Source organism: Pristiophorus japonicus, chromosome 3 (genome assembly GCF_044704955.1).
Source record: "Pristiophorus japonicus isolate sPriJap1 chromosome 3, sPriJap1.hap1, whole genome shotgun sequence".
Classification (NCBI taxonomy): Eukaryota; Metazoa; Chordata; class Chondrichthyes; family Pristiophoridae; genus Pristiophorus; species Pristiophorus japonicus.
Window position 1 is genome coordinate 96,448,441 of NC_091979.1, and position 15,694 is coordinate 96,464,134.

At 46.2% G+C, this 15,694-nt stretch overlaps 1 protein-coding gene across 5 annotated transcripts in view; it reads left to right on the plus strand.

Annotated features, from left to right (window-relative positions):
- LOC139259806 (coiled-coil domain-containing protein 148-like) overlaps positions 1–15,694 on the plus strand; it is a 217,185-nt gene that overhangs the window by 162,824 nt on the left and 38,667 nt on the right. For all 5 annotated transcript variants that reach the window (XM_070875598.1, XM_070875597.1, XM_070875599.1 and 2 more), the window contains one exon: positions 1,622–1,740. In XM_070875598.1, the coding sequence (XP_070731699.1) occupies positions 1,622–1,740 (119 nt within the window). The remainder of the gene's footprint in view (positions 1–1,621; positions 1,741–15,694) is intronic.

Genomic DNA, 15,694 nt, shown 5'->3' on the forward strand with positions numbered 1-15,694 from the left:
AATTTGCAGGACTTACCCTTTCCCTCGAGTGTGGACCCAGCTTGTGCAGTGATTGCTTTTCTCCAGGCAGGACCCATCAAAGCAACGACCCTGTCTTCCAAGGATGTCAGTGGGTGCAGATTTGCCGGGCCCCCTCCTGTTCGAGTTCTCTCTCTTTTGTTGTGTGCCATCTTCCTCTACAAAGATGAAAATATAACTTTTTAGAGAGGTGTCTTTCTGTTGGGTGGGACATACAGATGGTCACATTTAAAATTGCAATTCCAGTGAATAAATGAAAATATTACTTACACTAACTACTTGACCAAGGTCTTGCTGCTTCTTTTTGCACTGGCCTCCAGACCTCGGGGTAGTCACCATTGCACAGTAATCTTCTGCAAGTTGGTTCCAGCGTTTCTTCATTTCTTTTGGTGAAACTTTATTGTGACCTCTGCTGGTGTCCAGCTCGTGCCATCTGGCCTCAATTACAGTAACTAGTGCCTCCACTTCCTCTTGTGGGGAATTCTTGGTCCTTGAGCCGCGTTGCACATCGCAGATCTGATTTTTTCCACTGAGAATTAAAGTTCTCACACAGCACTGAAAGTTCTCACACAGTTCTCACACACAACTGGCTCTTTAAAAATGGCTGAATGCAGACCGTGAGCTGTACTGGGCATGCGCACCCATAGCAGTCACGTAAAAACCGTTATTTTTTTTCCACGCATGCACAGAAGGGGGGGCATCCTTTTTCCGGTGCAAGCATTAGGCTCCACCCCCGAAACTAAAGGACAGCTGTGCGGCGGCAACTTTAAAAATTAGAATGGGGAAATTTTCAAGTTTTTTTTTGGACTAGTTGGGGCTAAAAAAAACAGATGTAACTCTTGAAATATGTCAAAAAAGCGTTATAGGGGAAATTTGAGCCCTATATCCCCTCAAGTGTTCGCTGCCTTTTTCAAGTGCTTAATGCCCCTCCTAGTCTCATGCTCACTGGCCTCAGGTTGCTTCCCAAATGCTCCTGAGTATTCACTTGCACCAGCACCCTCTCCAATTGATCTACAGCTCCAACATACCAATTTCTCTTTCCCAATATCCCCTGCCCTATGAGTGCTAATTGGTCTCCGTGCTCCCATGCTTCAAAAACCTTCTCCTCTTTCCAAGTGCCCCTCCTGAATATTTCTGTGCCCCAATCTCAAACCTTTGCCCCACTGAATTCTCCCCAGCTCCCCAAGTAACAATTTTGCATTTGTGAGCCTAGACACCGGGTGTTGGCAAGCTATTCAGCAGTGGTAGATGGGAGACAATACAGCCAAGCCCAGTCTGCTCTTCGCCCATCATCTATCAATGTTCACTTTACAGCAGAGGTTACTAGCATTCAGGAATGATAAACGTGGTTATTTTTTTCTGTTTGGTAGCCCATGGGTCGAAAGGCCATTGCAGCTCAGCTAATACCTGCAATGTTCCTGGTCCCTATAGTTGTGTATGTCATCTCATGCTGAACAACCAAGGAGCAAACCAAAAACATCTTTCATAACCTCATGAGCATTTGTTTTAAAAAAAGGAATTTTATGCCATCATTTTTCATTTTTCTGTAAATGGAAGTTACTTTACTTCACGAAAAATTAGAGATTCATCTCTTTCTCTTTAGGTAAAGCAATGCTATGCAGAAAAGCAATGTAGGAGGGAAGAGTTAGAACAAAGATACCAACAACGACTTGAGGAACTGAAAAATGAAATGGCAAAGCAAGCTAAAAAGGACCGGGAGCGGTAAGAATGAATTGCCAGTTCTACAGTTAAATGTTTCCTGCTATTATCTAGTGCCTTTGCTTTTCAAGATTACTGATTTTTCCTCTGTCATAAACAACATACCAAAATTCAAATATATCTATAGCATTGCACAGCAGTACATGAGCCATGTTTATCAGTGATTGATTGGCTTTTTCTCCCTTTAGTGATACTATACTGCAAACGATGGAGTGAAAGTGTTTATTTTTCACCAATTTTCAATGCAGCATGGTAATGTTTTTCAAGCAGGCAAAGATTATTGGTCTATTTAATCTCCCTATGCCCTTTCTTTCCTGTCCTATCTCTACATAATTAAATAATCACCTCCCCTCAGATAATCAGCAACTTGTCTAGTTCTTTTATGAAATCGCTTAAAGTTTCATGTTCCACCACCTGCCCTGGCAAATTGCTGTTTTTTCTTGTCCTTCTATCTTGAAGGTATTGAATCTTGGAATGCACTTCCACAGGCTTCAGAACCCTCTTTGGAAATGAAATAGAAAGTAAAATGGGGGTGGGGGGGGGGGGGGGGGGAAGTAGGCAGCCAATCTGATTGAGGCAGTGTCCCACCAATCGGGTTAGGTTAAAATTACCCCCCAAATCTAGAACTTTCTTGGTATGTATGACTCAGCTATTCATTGGAAAACCCACTGAGCCATCAGAGAAGCCATAGGAAATCAGTTTTAATGAGGCATGGGGGTGGCTGGTATGAAAAAAATATAAATGTTACACTGTTAAAGTGGCTGGTGTTCTTTTGAGGTTGGACAGAGTAAAGTTGTTATGTATTTAACCCCTTACAACCTGTATTACAGTACCACCGGAGGGCCTACCCGTTGGAGTCCCAAGGGATCCCAGCATCCCTTGGGAGCACGGTATGTAAGCAGGCCACCCACGAGGTACCTGCACTCTGGAGTCTCATTAAAAGAACCAAGGTCGCACTTGCTCATTGTACACAGTACTCAGTTTCATCCTTCATTTTGAGCCTATCAATTGGCGGCGAGATAACGAACAACCGCGCGAAAATGCAAAGAACGGTTGGTATCCTGGAGAAGTTCTCAGAAGGGGACAATTGGGAGGCCTTCGTGGAGAGACTCGACCAATACTTTCTGGCCAACGAGAATGCTGCCAAACGAAGGGCGATCCTCCTAACTATCTGTGGGGTAACAACCTATGGCCTCATGAAGAATCTCCTAGCTCCTAGAGAAATCCTATGAAGAATTGTGTACGCCGGTCCGGGAGCACCTAAAACCTAAGGAAAGTGCTTTGATGGTGAGATATCGGTTCTACATGTGTCAACGATCAGAGGGCCAGGAAGTGACGAGCTATGTCGCCGAACTAAGGCGCCTCACAGGACATTGTGAATTTAAGGGATTCCTAGAACAAATGCTTAGGGACTTTTTGTACTGGGCATTGGCCATGAGACAATCCTTCGCAAACTGTTGATTCTGAATCTAAGTAAAGCCAAAACGATAGCCCAGGCATTTATGTCCACCAGTGACAACACCAAACAGATTTTGCAGAGTAAAGCAGTTTCGGCCAGTACTGTGAACAAAGTAACGTCGTTTTCGAGCAGAAATATACATGGCAGAACGTACACGCCAGCTGCTGCTGTCCAACCTCAGATGACCCAGACTCCGCCATCAATCATTAATGCGAGGCAGTTAACACCTTGTTGGTGCTGTGGAGGTGATCATTGGCCCAATCAATGCCGCTTCAAGCACTATGCGTGCAACAGTTGCAGAACAATGGGACACCTCCAGCGAATGTGCAGGCGAGCTGCAAACCCTGCAAATCACCACGTTGCAGAGGAAGATCGATCCACTGTGGATCAGACTGAATCGGAGACTCGAACCAAGGAGGCAGAAGTGTATGGGGTACACACATTCTCTACGAAATGTCCACCAATAATGTTGAAAGTTGAACTGAACGGAATTCCAGTATCGATGGAACTGGACATGGGTGCGAGTCAGTCCATAATGAGTAAAAAGGCCTTCGACAGGCTGTGGTGCAACAAGGTAGACAGGCCCAAGCTCAGCCCCATTCACACCAAACTAAAGACTTGCACCAAGGAACTAATCACTGTAATTGGCAGTGCAGACGTCCAAGTCTCCTATAATGGAGCAGTACACGAACTCCCACTGTGGATTGTGCCAGGGGATGGCCCCACATTGTTTGGCAGAAACTAGCTGGGAAAAATCCTCTGGAACAGGGACGACATCCGAGCGCTTTCGTCCATCGACGACGCCTCATAAGCCCAGGTTCTGAGCAGATTTCCATCGTTGTTCGAGCCAGGCATTGGAAGCTTTTCGGGGGCAAAAGTGCAGATCCATTTAGTTCCCGGTACGCGACCCATCCACCACAAGGCACGGGCGGTACCATATATGATGTGTGAAAAAGTGGAAATTGAGCTGGACAGGTTGCAGCGAGAAGGCATCATCGCGCTGGTGGAATTCAACGAATGGGCGAGTCCGATTGTCCCGGTACTTAAAGAGGACGGCATGGTCAGAATTTGTGGGGACTATAAAGTAACGATTAACCGTTTTTCGCTACAGGACCAGTACCTGCTACCCAAGGCAGATGACCTATTTGTGACCCTGGCTGGAGGAAAGACGTTCACCAAGCTGGACCTGACCTCGGCCTACATGACGCAGGAGCTGGAGGAGTCTTCGAAAGGCCTCACCTGCATCAACACGCACAAAGGTCTGTTCATCTATAACAGATGCCCGTTCAGGGTTCGGTCAGCCGCGGCAATCTTCCAATGGAACATGGAGAGCCTGCTAAAGTCAGCTCCTCGCACCGTGGTCTTCCAGGACGACATACTGATTACAGGTCGGGACACCATCGAACACTTGCAGAACCTGGAAGAGGTTCTTAGTCGGTTGGATTCCGTGGGGCTCAGGTTGAAACGCGTGAAGTGTGTTTTCCTGGCGCAGGAGGTCGAGTTCTTGGGAAGAAGAATCGCAGCAGACGGCATCAGACCCACCGACGCCAAGACTGAGGCCATCAAGAGCGCGCCGAGATCACAGAACGTGATGGAGCTGCGTTCGTTCCTGGGACTCCTTAACTATTTCGGTAATTTCCTACCTGGGTTAAGCACCCTGCTAGAACCCCTACATGCGCTACTGCGCAAGGGAAATGACTGGGTATAGGGGAATTCATGAGAGGCTGCTTTTAAGAAAGCCAGAAATCTATTGTGTTCAGACAAAGTGCTTGTCCTGTATAACCTTTGTAAACGATTAGTGCTGGCTTGCGATGCGGGGTCGGGTGTGTGTTACAACAGACTAATGAATCGGGGATTTTGCAACCGGTCGCTGAAACGTCGAGGAGTTTGTCCAAGGCCGAAAGGGCCTACAGCATGATTGAAAAAGAGGCTCTGGCGTTTGTTTACGAGGTAAAAAAAATGCTACATTACTTATTTGGCCTCAAGTTTGAGCTTGAAACTGACCATAAGCCGCTTATATCGCTGTTCTCTGAGAGCAAAGGGTTTAACACCAATGCCTCTGTCCGCATCCAAAGATGGCCGCTTATGCTGTCGGCATACAACTATGTAATCCGCCACAGACCGGGCACAGAGAACTGCGCAGATGCTCTCAGTCGGCTGCCATTGCCCACCATTGGGGTGGAAATGGCATAGCCAGCGGACTTGCTCATGGTAATGGATGCATTCAAGAACGAAAAGTCACCCGTCACAGCCCGCCAGATCAGGACCTGGACCAGCTAGGGTTCTTTACTGTCCTTGGTAAAAAACTGTGTCCTCCATGGGAACTGGTCCAGCGTCCCAGGAGAGATGCAGGAGGCGATTAAGCCGTTCCACAGGCGCAAAGACGAAATGTCCCTGCAGGTGGACTGTCTGTTGTGGGACAATCGCGTGGTCTTGCCCAAGAAAGGCAGAGATTCGTTCATTTGTGAACTGCACAGCACCCACCCAGGCATTGTAATGATGAAAGCCATAGCCAGATCCCATGTATGGTGACCCGGCATCGACTCAGATTTAAAGTCATGCGTATGCCAGTGCAACACTTGCTCTCAGCTGAGCAATGAACCCAGAGAGGTACTGCTAAGTTTGTGGTCGTGGCTCTCCAAACCGTGGTCGAGGGTCCACGTGGACTATGCGGGCCCATTTCTAGGTAAAATATTTTTGGTTGTCATGGACGTTTATTCAAAATGGATTGAATGTGCGATAATGTCTGTAAGCACGTCCACGGCCACTATTGAAAGTCTACGAGCCATATTTGTCACGCGCGGCCTGCTCTATGTGCTGATCAGCGACAATGGGCCATGTTTCACCAGTGCTGAATTCAAGGAATTCATGACCCGCAATGGGATCAAGCACGTCACATCTGCCCCGTTCAAGCCCGCATCCAACGGCCAGGCAGAATGGGCAGTTCAGATCATCAAGCAAAGCTTGAACATGTGTCGGAAGGCTCCCTGCAGATCTGACTGTCCCGAATGCTGCTCAGCTACTGCACCAGACCCCACTCACTCACTGGACTTCCCCCAGCCGAGCTGCTCATGAAAAGGGCGCTCAAAACAAGGCACTCTCTTGTCCACCCTGATCTCCATGATCATGTGGAGGGCAGGCGATATCAACAAAGTATGTACCATGACCGCGCAAATTTGTCACGCGATATTGAGATCAATGATCCTGTGTTTGTACTCAATTATGGAATAGTACAAAGGGGAATAGGGTGTTTCAGGTCAACTTGGCCAATGGACTAACATACAGAAAACATCTGGACCAAATCAAATTGCGGTTCACCAACAGCTATGAACAAACCGAAGAAGGCACCACCAACTTTGACCCTCCAACACACACACAAGTGGCAACTCACATCATGGTTGACCACGAAGCTGAACACAACATCCCCAGCAGCCCGGCAAGGCCAGCTGCCCAACAGCCCAGTGAAGAACTTACCAACTCACCCACACCCGCATTTGTACCGAGACAATCGACAAGGGAGTGAAAAGCCCCAGATCGTCTCACCTTGTAAATAAGTGTACTATTGACTTCACAGGGAAGTGATGTTATGTATTTAACCCCTTGCAACATATATTACACTACCACCAGAGGGCCTACCTATTGGAGCCCCAAGGGATCCCAGCATCCCTTGGGAGCACGGTATATAAGCAGGCCATTCACGAGGTACCTGCACTATATAAACTTATAACTTCAAATCTCAAACCTGCACTCCTATCGAGCAGGACTTCACTCCAAGAGCACACGTCATTGACTTGTCCCCATAAAGTATGAAATAATATAGTGAGGTGAACCCATAATATAACTCCAACGTAACTGAAACGTTTGCTCGTGCTGTTGGGGAGGTTTAAATTAGCTTGGCAGGGGGATGGGAACCTGAAAATAGATTCAGTAAGGAGGGAAGTAAAGCTGGAATTAGAAAGCAAAAATAAAGAAAGTGAGTTTGAAGGAGAGAGGCAACAAGCAGAAAAAAAGGGTAAAAAAAACAAATTTAAAGGCACTTTGTCTAAATGCATGTAGCAATTGCAACAAAATAGATGAGTTGACGGCACAAATTGAGACAAATGGGTATGATCTGATAGCCATTACAGAGATGTGGTTGCAAGGTGACCAGGACTGGAATTAAATATTCAGGGGTATTTGACAATCTCGAAGGACAGACAGAAAGGAAAAGGAGGTGGGGCAGCTCTATTGATAAAGGATGGAATCACTGCAATAGTGAGAAACGATATTGGCTCAAATGATCAGGATGTTGAAACAGTTTCGGTGGAGATAAGGAATAATAAGGGGAAAAGTCACTGATAGGCGTAGTCTATAGGCCCCCTAACAGTAGCAACTCTGTTGGTCAGAGCATAAACCAGGAAATAGTGGGGGCTTGTAAAAAAGGAACAGCAATAATCATGGGTGATTTTAACTTCCGTATTGATTGGACAAATCAAATTGGTCAAGGTAGCCTTGAGGAAACGTTCATAGAGTGCATAAGGGACGGGTTCCTTATGCAGTATGTAACGGAACCAACCAGGAGGCAGGCTATCTTAGATCTGGTCCTGTGTAATGAGACAGGATTAATAAACAATCTCCGAGAAAAGGGTCCCTTTGGAATAAGTGATCATAGCATGATTGAATTTCAAATTCAGATGGAGGTGAGAAAGTTGCATCTCTCACCAGCGTACTAAGTTTAAATAAAGGTATGAGGGCAGAGTTGGCTAAAGTGGAATGGGAAAATAGATTAAAGTGTATGACAGTTGATGAACAGTGGTGTACATTTAAGGAGATATTTTGCAACTCTCAAGAAAAATATATTCCAGTGAGGAGGAAAGGGTGTAAAAGAAAAGATAGCCATCCATGGCTAACTAAAGAAATAAAGGACGGTATCCAATTAAAAACAAGGGCATACAATGTGAGCAAAACTAGTGGGAGGACAGATGATTGGGAAGCATTTAAAAGCCAACAAAGAATGAATAAAAAAATGATTAAGAAAGGGAAGATAGACTATGAAAGTAAACTAGCACAAAATATAAAAACAGATAGCAAGAGTTTCTATTAGGTATATAAAAAGGAAAAGAGTGGCTAGAGTAAATGTTAGTCCCTTAGAGGACAAGACCGGGAATTAGTAATGGGGAACATGGAGATGGCTGAAACGCTGAACAAATATTTTGTATCAGTCTTTACGGTGGAGGACACTAACAATATTCCAACAGTGGAGAGTCAAGGGGCTTTGGGGGGAGGAATTTAATCCAATCACAATCACTAAGGAGATGGTACTCAGTAAAATAATGGGACTAAAGGCAGATAAATCCCCTGGACCTGATGGCTTGCATCCTAGGGTCTTAAGGGAAGTAGCGGCAGTGATAGTGGATGCACTGGTTGTAATTTACCAAAATTCCCTGGATTCTGGGGAGGTCCCAGCAGATATGAAAACTGCAAATGTAACGCCCCTATTTAAAAAAGGAGGCAGACAAAAAGCAGGAAACTATAGACCAGTTAGCCTAACATCTGTGATTGGAGAAAATGTTGGAGTCCATTATTAAAGAAGCAGTAGCAGGACATTTGGAAAAGCAAAATTCGGGCAGGCAGAGTCAGCATGGATTTATGAAGGGGAAGTCATGTTTGACAAATTTACTGGAGTTCTTTGAGGATGTAACGAACAGGGTGGATAAAGGGCAACCAGTGGATGTGGTGTATTTGGACTTCCAGAAGGCATTTGACAAAGTGCTACATAAAAGGTTACTGCACAAGATAAACGTTCACGGTATTGGGGGTAATATATTAGTATGGATAGAGGATTGGCTAATGAACAGAAAACAGAGAGTCGGGATAAATGGTTCATTCTTGGGTTGGCAATCAGTAACCGCAGGGATCAGTGCTGGGACCCCTACTATTTACAATCTATATTAACGACTTCGAAGAAGGGACCGAGTGTAACGTAGCCAAGTTTGCTGACGATACAAAGGTGGGAGGAAAAGCAATGTGTGAGGTGGACACAAAAAAATCTGCAAAAGGATATAGACAGGCTAAGTGAGTGGACAAAAATTTGGCAGATGGAATATAATGTTGGAAAGTGTGAGGTCATGCACTTTGGCAGAAAAAAAACAAAGAGCAAGTTATTATTTAAATAGAGAAAGATTGCAAAGTGCTGCAGTACAGTGGGACCTGGGGGTCCAGGTGCATGAAACACAAAAGGATAGTATGCAGGTACAGCAAGTGATCAGGAAGGCCAATGGAATCTTGGCCTTTATTGAAAAGGGGATGGAATATAAAAGCAGGGAAGTCTTGCTACAGTTGTACAGGGTAGTGGTGAGGCCACACCTGAAATACTGCGTGCAGTTTTGGTTTCCATATTTAAGAAAGGATATACTTGCTTTGGAGGCAGTTCAAAGAAGGTTCACTAGGTTGATTCCAGAGATGAGGGGGTTAACTTATGAGGAAAGTTTGAGTAGGTTGTGCCTCTACTCATTGAAATTCAGAAGAATGAGAGGTGATCTTATCGAAATGTATAAGATTATGAGGGGGCTTGACAGGGTGGATGCAGAGAGGATGTTTCCACTGATAGGGGAGACTAGAACTAGAGGGCATAATCTTAGAATAATGGGCCGCCCATTTAAAAATGAGATGAGGAGAAATTTCTTCTCACAGAGGGTTGTGGATCTGTGGAATTCGCTGCCTCAGAGAGCTGTGGAAGCTGGGCCATTGAATAAATTTAAGACAGAAATAGACAGTTTCTTAAATGATAATGGAATAAGGTGTTATGGAGAGTGGGCAGGGTAATGGACCTGAATCCATGATTGGATCAGCCATGATCATGCTGAATGGCGGACCAGGCTCGAGGGCTGAATGGCCTACTACTGTTCCTATTTCTTATGTTCTTATGAAACCTGTATGACAAAGGAACATAAAATTAAATTAGATGATAGAAAAATTCCTGGAGACTTGCTCCAAAGTCGGAGTTGTGCCAGGGCAGGACTTCCAGCTATCAGTCTGCCATGTCTCAAATTGTATATGGCCAGTATCAGTGCTATCGGGGCAGGAATGTTGGAGTGGAACCTTGCCGCAACATTAAGGAGGCTGGCTATACCAGTTGGAAACACTGAGAACTGGGATAAATTTTCAAAAATGTCACTTACCCAACTTCAATCAAATGATCTGCGATCAATTACCACTCAAAAAACAGCATTTGAAACACTTGTGGTCCACACTTCCACCAGAATCTGGTCTTGGCACATTAGTACACCTGGGTAGAATAATAGAATGATACAGTACAGAAGGCTATTTAGCCCATCGTATCTGTGCCAGATCTTTGGTAGAGCTATCCATTTAGTCCCATTCCCCTGCTCTTTCTCCATAGCCTTGTAAATTTATACCCTCCAGGTATTTATCCAATTCCCTTTTTGAAAGTTACTATCGAATTTGCTTTTACCACCCTTTCAGGCAGTGATTTTCAGATCACAACTTTTTTTTTTCATGTCACTTCTGGTTCTTTTGCCTATCACCTTAAATCTATGTTCTTTGGTCCTTCTGCCACTGGAAAGAGTTTCTCCTTATTTACTCCATCAAAACTGTTTATGATTTTGAACATTTCTATCAAATCTCCTCTTAACCAACTCTGCTCTAAGGAGAACAGCCCCAGCTTCTCCAGTCTCTCCACATAACTGAAGTCCTCTGTCCCTGTTCCCAATCTCGCAAATCTCTTCTGCACCCTCTATAAGGCCTTGACATCCTTCCTAAAGTGTGGTGCCCAGAATTGAACACAATACTCTAGCTGAGATGTAACTAGTATTTTATAATTCATTAGCATAACTTCCCTACTTTTATAATCTATGCCTCTATTAATAAAGTTAAAGATCGCAAATCCTTGTTTAGCAGCCTTCTCAACTTGTCTTGCCACCTTCAAAGAATTGTGTACATATACCCCAGCTCTTTCTGTTCTTGCACCCCCTTTAAAATTGTACCATTTAGTTATATTGGGCCCAAGTTTCCACATGATTCGCGCCTGATTTTTAGGAGCAACTGGTGGAGAACGGACTATTTTAGAAATCGCAATTCTCCACATTTTTTTTTCTGCAGTTCTAGTCAGGTAGAACAGTTCTAGTTTAGAACAGAATTTTTTCTTCAAAAGGGGGCGTGTCCGGCCACTGACGCCTGATTTGAAAGTTTCCACAGTGAAAATGTACTCCAAACTAAAGTAGAATGGCGCCAGTGAAGATTTTTGTAGAACTGAAAAAACCTGTTCTATACATTAAAAAAATCAGGCGCAGGTTACAAATTAGACGCCCAGAACGAGGTGGGGAGGAAGGGAACTCATTAAATTCTACAATAAATCCTTATTTATACTTCTACAAATATTATACAAACAAATCCAAACTGAATAAACATTCATAAGCCAAGAAAAGATTAAATAAACCATCTTCCTACCTGTGTGAAAGTGCTTCAGCCAGGGAGAATTCTGCAGCTGTTCGTGCCGCTGAGCGAGAGAGGGAGAGAGAGAGAGAGGGAGGGAGAGAGAGAAGGGGAGAGGGAGAGGGAGAGAGAGGGAGAGAGAGAGAGGGAGGGAGGGGAGGTGGGGGGGGTCGGGGAACAGAAGCGGGTGTCGGGTCGGGGGGGAGCGGGTGTCGTGTCGGGTCGGGGCTGGGGGGGGGGGGAAGCGGGTCTCGGGTCGGGTCAGGGGGGTTGGTCGGGTCGGGGGGGGGGGAGCGGGCCTCGGGTTGGGGCGGGGGGGTGGGGGGGAGAGCGGGCCTCGGGTCGGGGCGGGGGAGAGCGGGTCTCGGGTGTCGGGTTGGGGCGGGGGGGGAGAGCGGGGGTCGGGTCGGGGCGGGGGAGAGCGGGTCTCGGGTGTCGGGTTGGGGCGGGGGGGGGGAGCGGGTGTCGGGTCGGGTCTGGTTGGCGGGGGGGGGGGGGGGGGGCGAGTGTCGGGTCTGGTCGGGCGGGGCGCAGGAGCTGGCCGTGGGAGGAGCCCCAGTGAGGCCATTGGGCCAGGGCTAGGGGCTGCGTGCTTCGGGCCCCTCCCACACAGTTCGGCGCCTGGAGCTACTGCACTTGCGTGCCGACTGTAGCGCGCATGTGGAGAGGTCCCGACACTGTTTTCAGCGCAGGGACCTGGCTCCGCCCCCTACAGCTCATGCCGGCTGCGCCGAGTGCCACAGGACCTGTAAGTCGGAGGAGAATACCGAGGATTTTTTTAGGCGCAGTTTTAGGCGCGAAAAACGGGCGCCCAGCTCGGAGGGGCGCCCGTTTTTTTTCTTGTGGAAACTTGGGCCCATTGTCTTTCCTCATTCTCCAAACAAAATGTATCACTTCACACTTCTCTGTATTAAACTTCATCTGCCATGTGTCTGCCCATTTCACCAGTCTGTCTATGTCCTCCGAAAGTCTGTTACTATCCTAGAACATAAGAACATAAGAAATAGGAACTGGAGGAGGCCATTTGGCCCCTTGAGCCTGCTCTGCCATTCAATAAGATCATAGCTGATTTGATCCTGGCCTCAACTCCACTTCCCTGCCCGCTTCCCATAACCCTTGACTCCCTTATCTTTCAAAAATCTGTCTATCTCCACCTTAAATACATTCAATGACCCAGCCTCCACAGCTCTCTGAGGCAGAGAATTTCAAAGATTCACAATCCTCTGAGAGAAGAAATTCCTCCTCATTTCCGTAAAATTCCTCCTCATTGTTTGCTACATTTTCGAGTTTCGTGTCATCTGCAAACTTTGAAATTATAACCTGTATACCCAAGCCCAGGTCATTAATATATATCAAAAAGAGCAGTGGTCCTCATACCAACCCCTGGGGAACACCACTGTATACTTCCCTCCAGTCTGAAAAACAACCATTCACTGCTATTTTCTGCTTTCTGTCCCTTGGCCAATTTCATAACAATGATGCCAGTGTCCCTTTAATCCCATGGGCTCTAATTTGGTCTAGTATATGGTACTTTATCAAACGCCTTTTGAAAGTCCATATGCACAACACCAACCGCACTACCCTCAGCAACCTTCTCCGTCATTTTATCAAAGAACTCAGTCAAGTTAATCAAACATGATTAGCCTTTAACAAATCTGTGCTGAATTTCATTTATTAACCCATACTTTTCCAAGTGTTAATTCATTTTGTCCCGGATTATTCCCTCTGTAAGTTTCCCCACCACCAACATTCGGCTGACTGGCCTGTAATTGCTGGTTTATCTTGCTCCCCTTTTTTGAATAGGGGTGTAACATTTGCAATCCTCCAGTCCTTTGGCACCAATCCCATATCTAAGGAGGATTGGAAAATTATGCCCAGAGCCTCAGCAATTTCCACCTTTACTTCCCTCAGTAACCTAGGATTCATCCTATCCAGATCGGGTGACATTTCTACTTTGAGTACTGCCAACATTTCAAGAACCTCTATTTTATCTATTTTTATCCTTTCCTTTATCACTACTACCTCCTCCTAACTAACAGAAAACAGAGAGTTGGGATAAATGGCTCATTTTCAGGTTGGCAAACTAGTGGGGTGCCATAGGGATCAGTGCTGGGGCCTCAACTATTTACAATCTATATTAATGACTTGGATGAAGGGACTGAGTGTAATGTAGGCAAATTTGCTAATGATACAAAGAAAGCAAGTTGTGAGGAAGACGCAAATAATCTGCAATTAGATATAGATGGGCTAAGTGAGTGGGCAAAAATTTGGCAGATGGAGTATAATGTGGGAAAATGTGAGGTTATCCATTTTGGAAGCAAATTATTATTTAAATAGAGAGAAATTACAAAATGCTGCAGTACAACAGGATCTGGGTGACCTTGTACACAAAACACGAAAAGTTAGCAGGCAAGTACTGCAAGTAATTAGGAAGGCAAATTGAATGTTGGCCTTTGCAAGGGGGATGGAGTATAAAAGTAGGGAAGTCCTGCTACAACTGGACAGGGCATTGGTGAGACCACACCTGGAGTATTGTGTACAGTTTTGGTCTCCCTATTTAAGGAGGGATATACTTGTCTTGGAGGCAGTTCAGAGAAGGTTCACTAGGTTGATTCCTGAGATGAAGGGATTGTCTTATGAAGAAAGGTTGAGCAGGTTGGATTTATTGAAACATATAGAGGCCGAAATTCAGGGTCCCGGGAAGGACCGTTACAGCGGGTTTTCGGCGGCCATTCGGCAAAATATGGGAGTTTTTCCAGCGGAGTGGACTTCCACCACAAGCCCTCGACTTCCGCCGTGGTATGGGGCTTGCAGACGTAGTGACGTCATCAGGGTGTGCGTTGCTGCTACGCAGCCATGCCACCCAAATTCAGCTTTAAAAAGTGAGTTTTTTGTTGGACAGTGCTCCCGTCAGCCTTTTGGGTCGGTACACCACTGGAGGAGGAGAACGGAGGATTTCCACGATCGGGTATTTTTGGTGACAACTTTTTCTGTTCCTTTGTATGCATTTGGTTAGCCTGCAGATTCGTGTTCATCACTTTTGGGAGAGTTTTGAGGACTTTTAGCTCTCACTGATTAGTGGAGGTCTGCTCCACAGAGGCCTGCTTATCAGGATGCAGCCTTCACACAGAATGAGCTCACTGTTGGCAGGGGAACGCCTTGTCCACCTGTCAGACACAGAATGGCACGCAGCACAAGGCGGTGTCGTCAGCAACGTGTAGAGAGGCAGCGGGCAAGGGAGGCAGCAGCCATGGCTGCCCAACATCCAGTAGGGCCTGCAGATGAGTGCAGACTTCCACGTAGAGAGTGTGGCCAGGAGGGAAATGGCGTGAGGAGGAGGGTCAGGTATGCTGACACCCCACACCACAAACTGGGCAAGGAGCCTTGCCAGCAACAGCCTGCAGAAGCTCCTGAACATGAGAAGCAACAGGGAGAAGACAATCAGCCAGCTGCCATGGTAGGTGGCCAGCACAGACCTGGGGGAAGGAGGTCCTACCGTCAAAGGGTCTACCGACGTCAGTTATCCTTCCTGGAGCTCAGTGATGAGCAATGCTTGCAAAGGCTCAGATTTAGAAAGGACGTACTGAGGGAGCTCTGCAATATCCTGCGCCAAGATCTGGAATCGCACACAAAACTGAGGACCGCTCTGATCGTTGAGATCAAGGTCACCATAGCTCTGAATTTTTATGGGGTCTTTCCAGTTTGCGACTGCAGATATCGGCAACATCTCAGAATTCTCTGCACATCGCACAATCCGGTAGGTAACCGATGCTCTATATAGGAGAAGAGTGGACTATATCTCCTTTCTGATGACCAGCGAGAAGCAGGTGGAGCAGCTGGCAGGAATTGTCCAGATTGCAGGGTTCGCCAGGGTGCAGAGTGCCATCGACTGCACACACGTTGGCCTGAGGGTGCCACAACACCATCCCGAACTCTTCATCAATAGGAAGGGATTCTGTTATGTATGTAAACCTGTAATTACCATGTCTAACCACCAGAGAGCTTATTCCCTGGAGTCCCAAGGGATTTCACAATCCCTTGGGAGCACCTGTATATAAGAAGGCC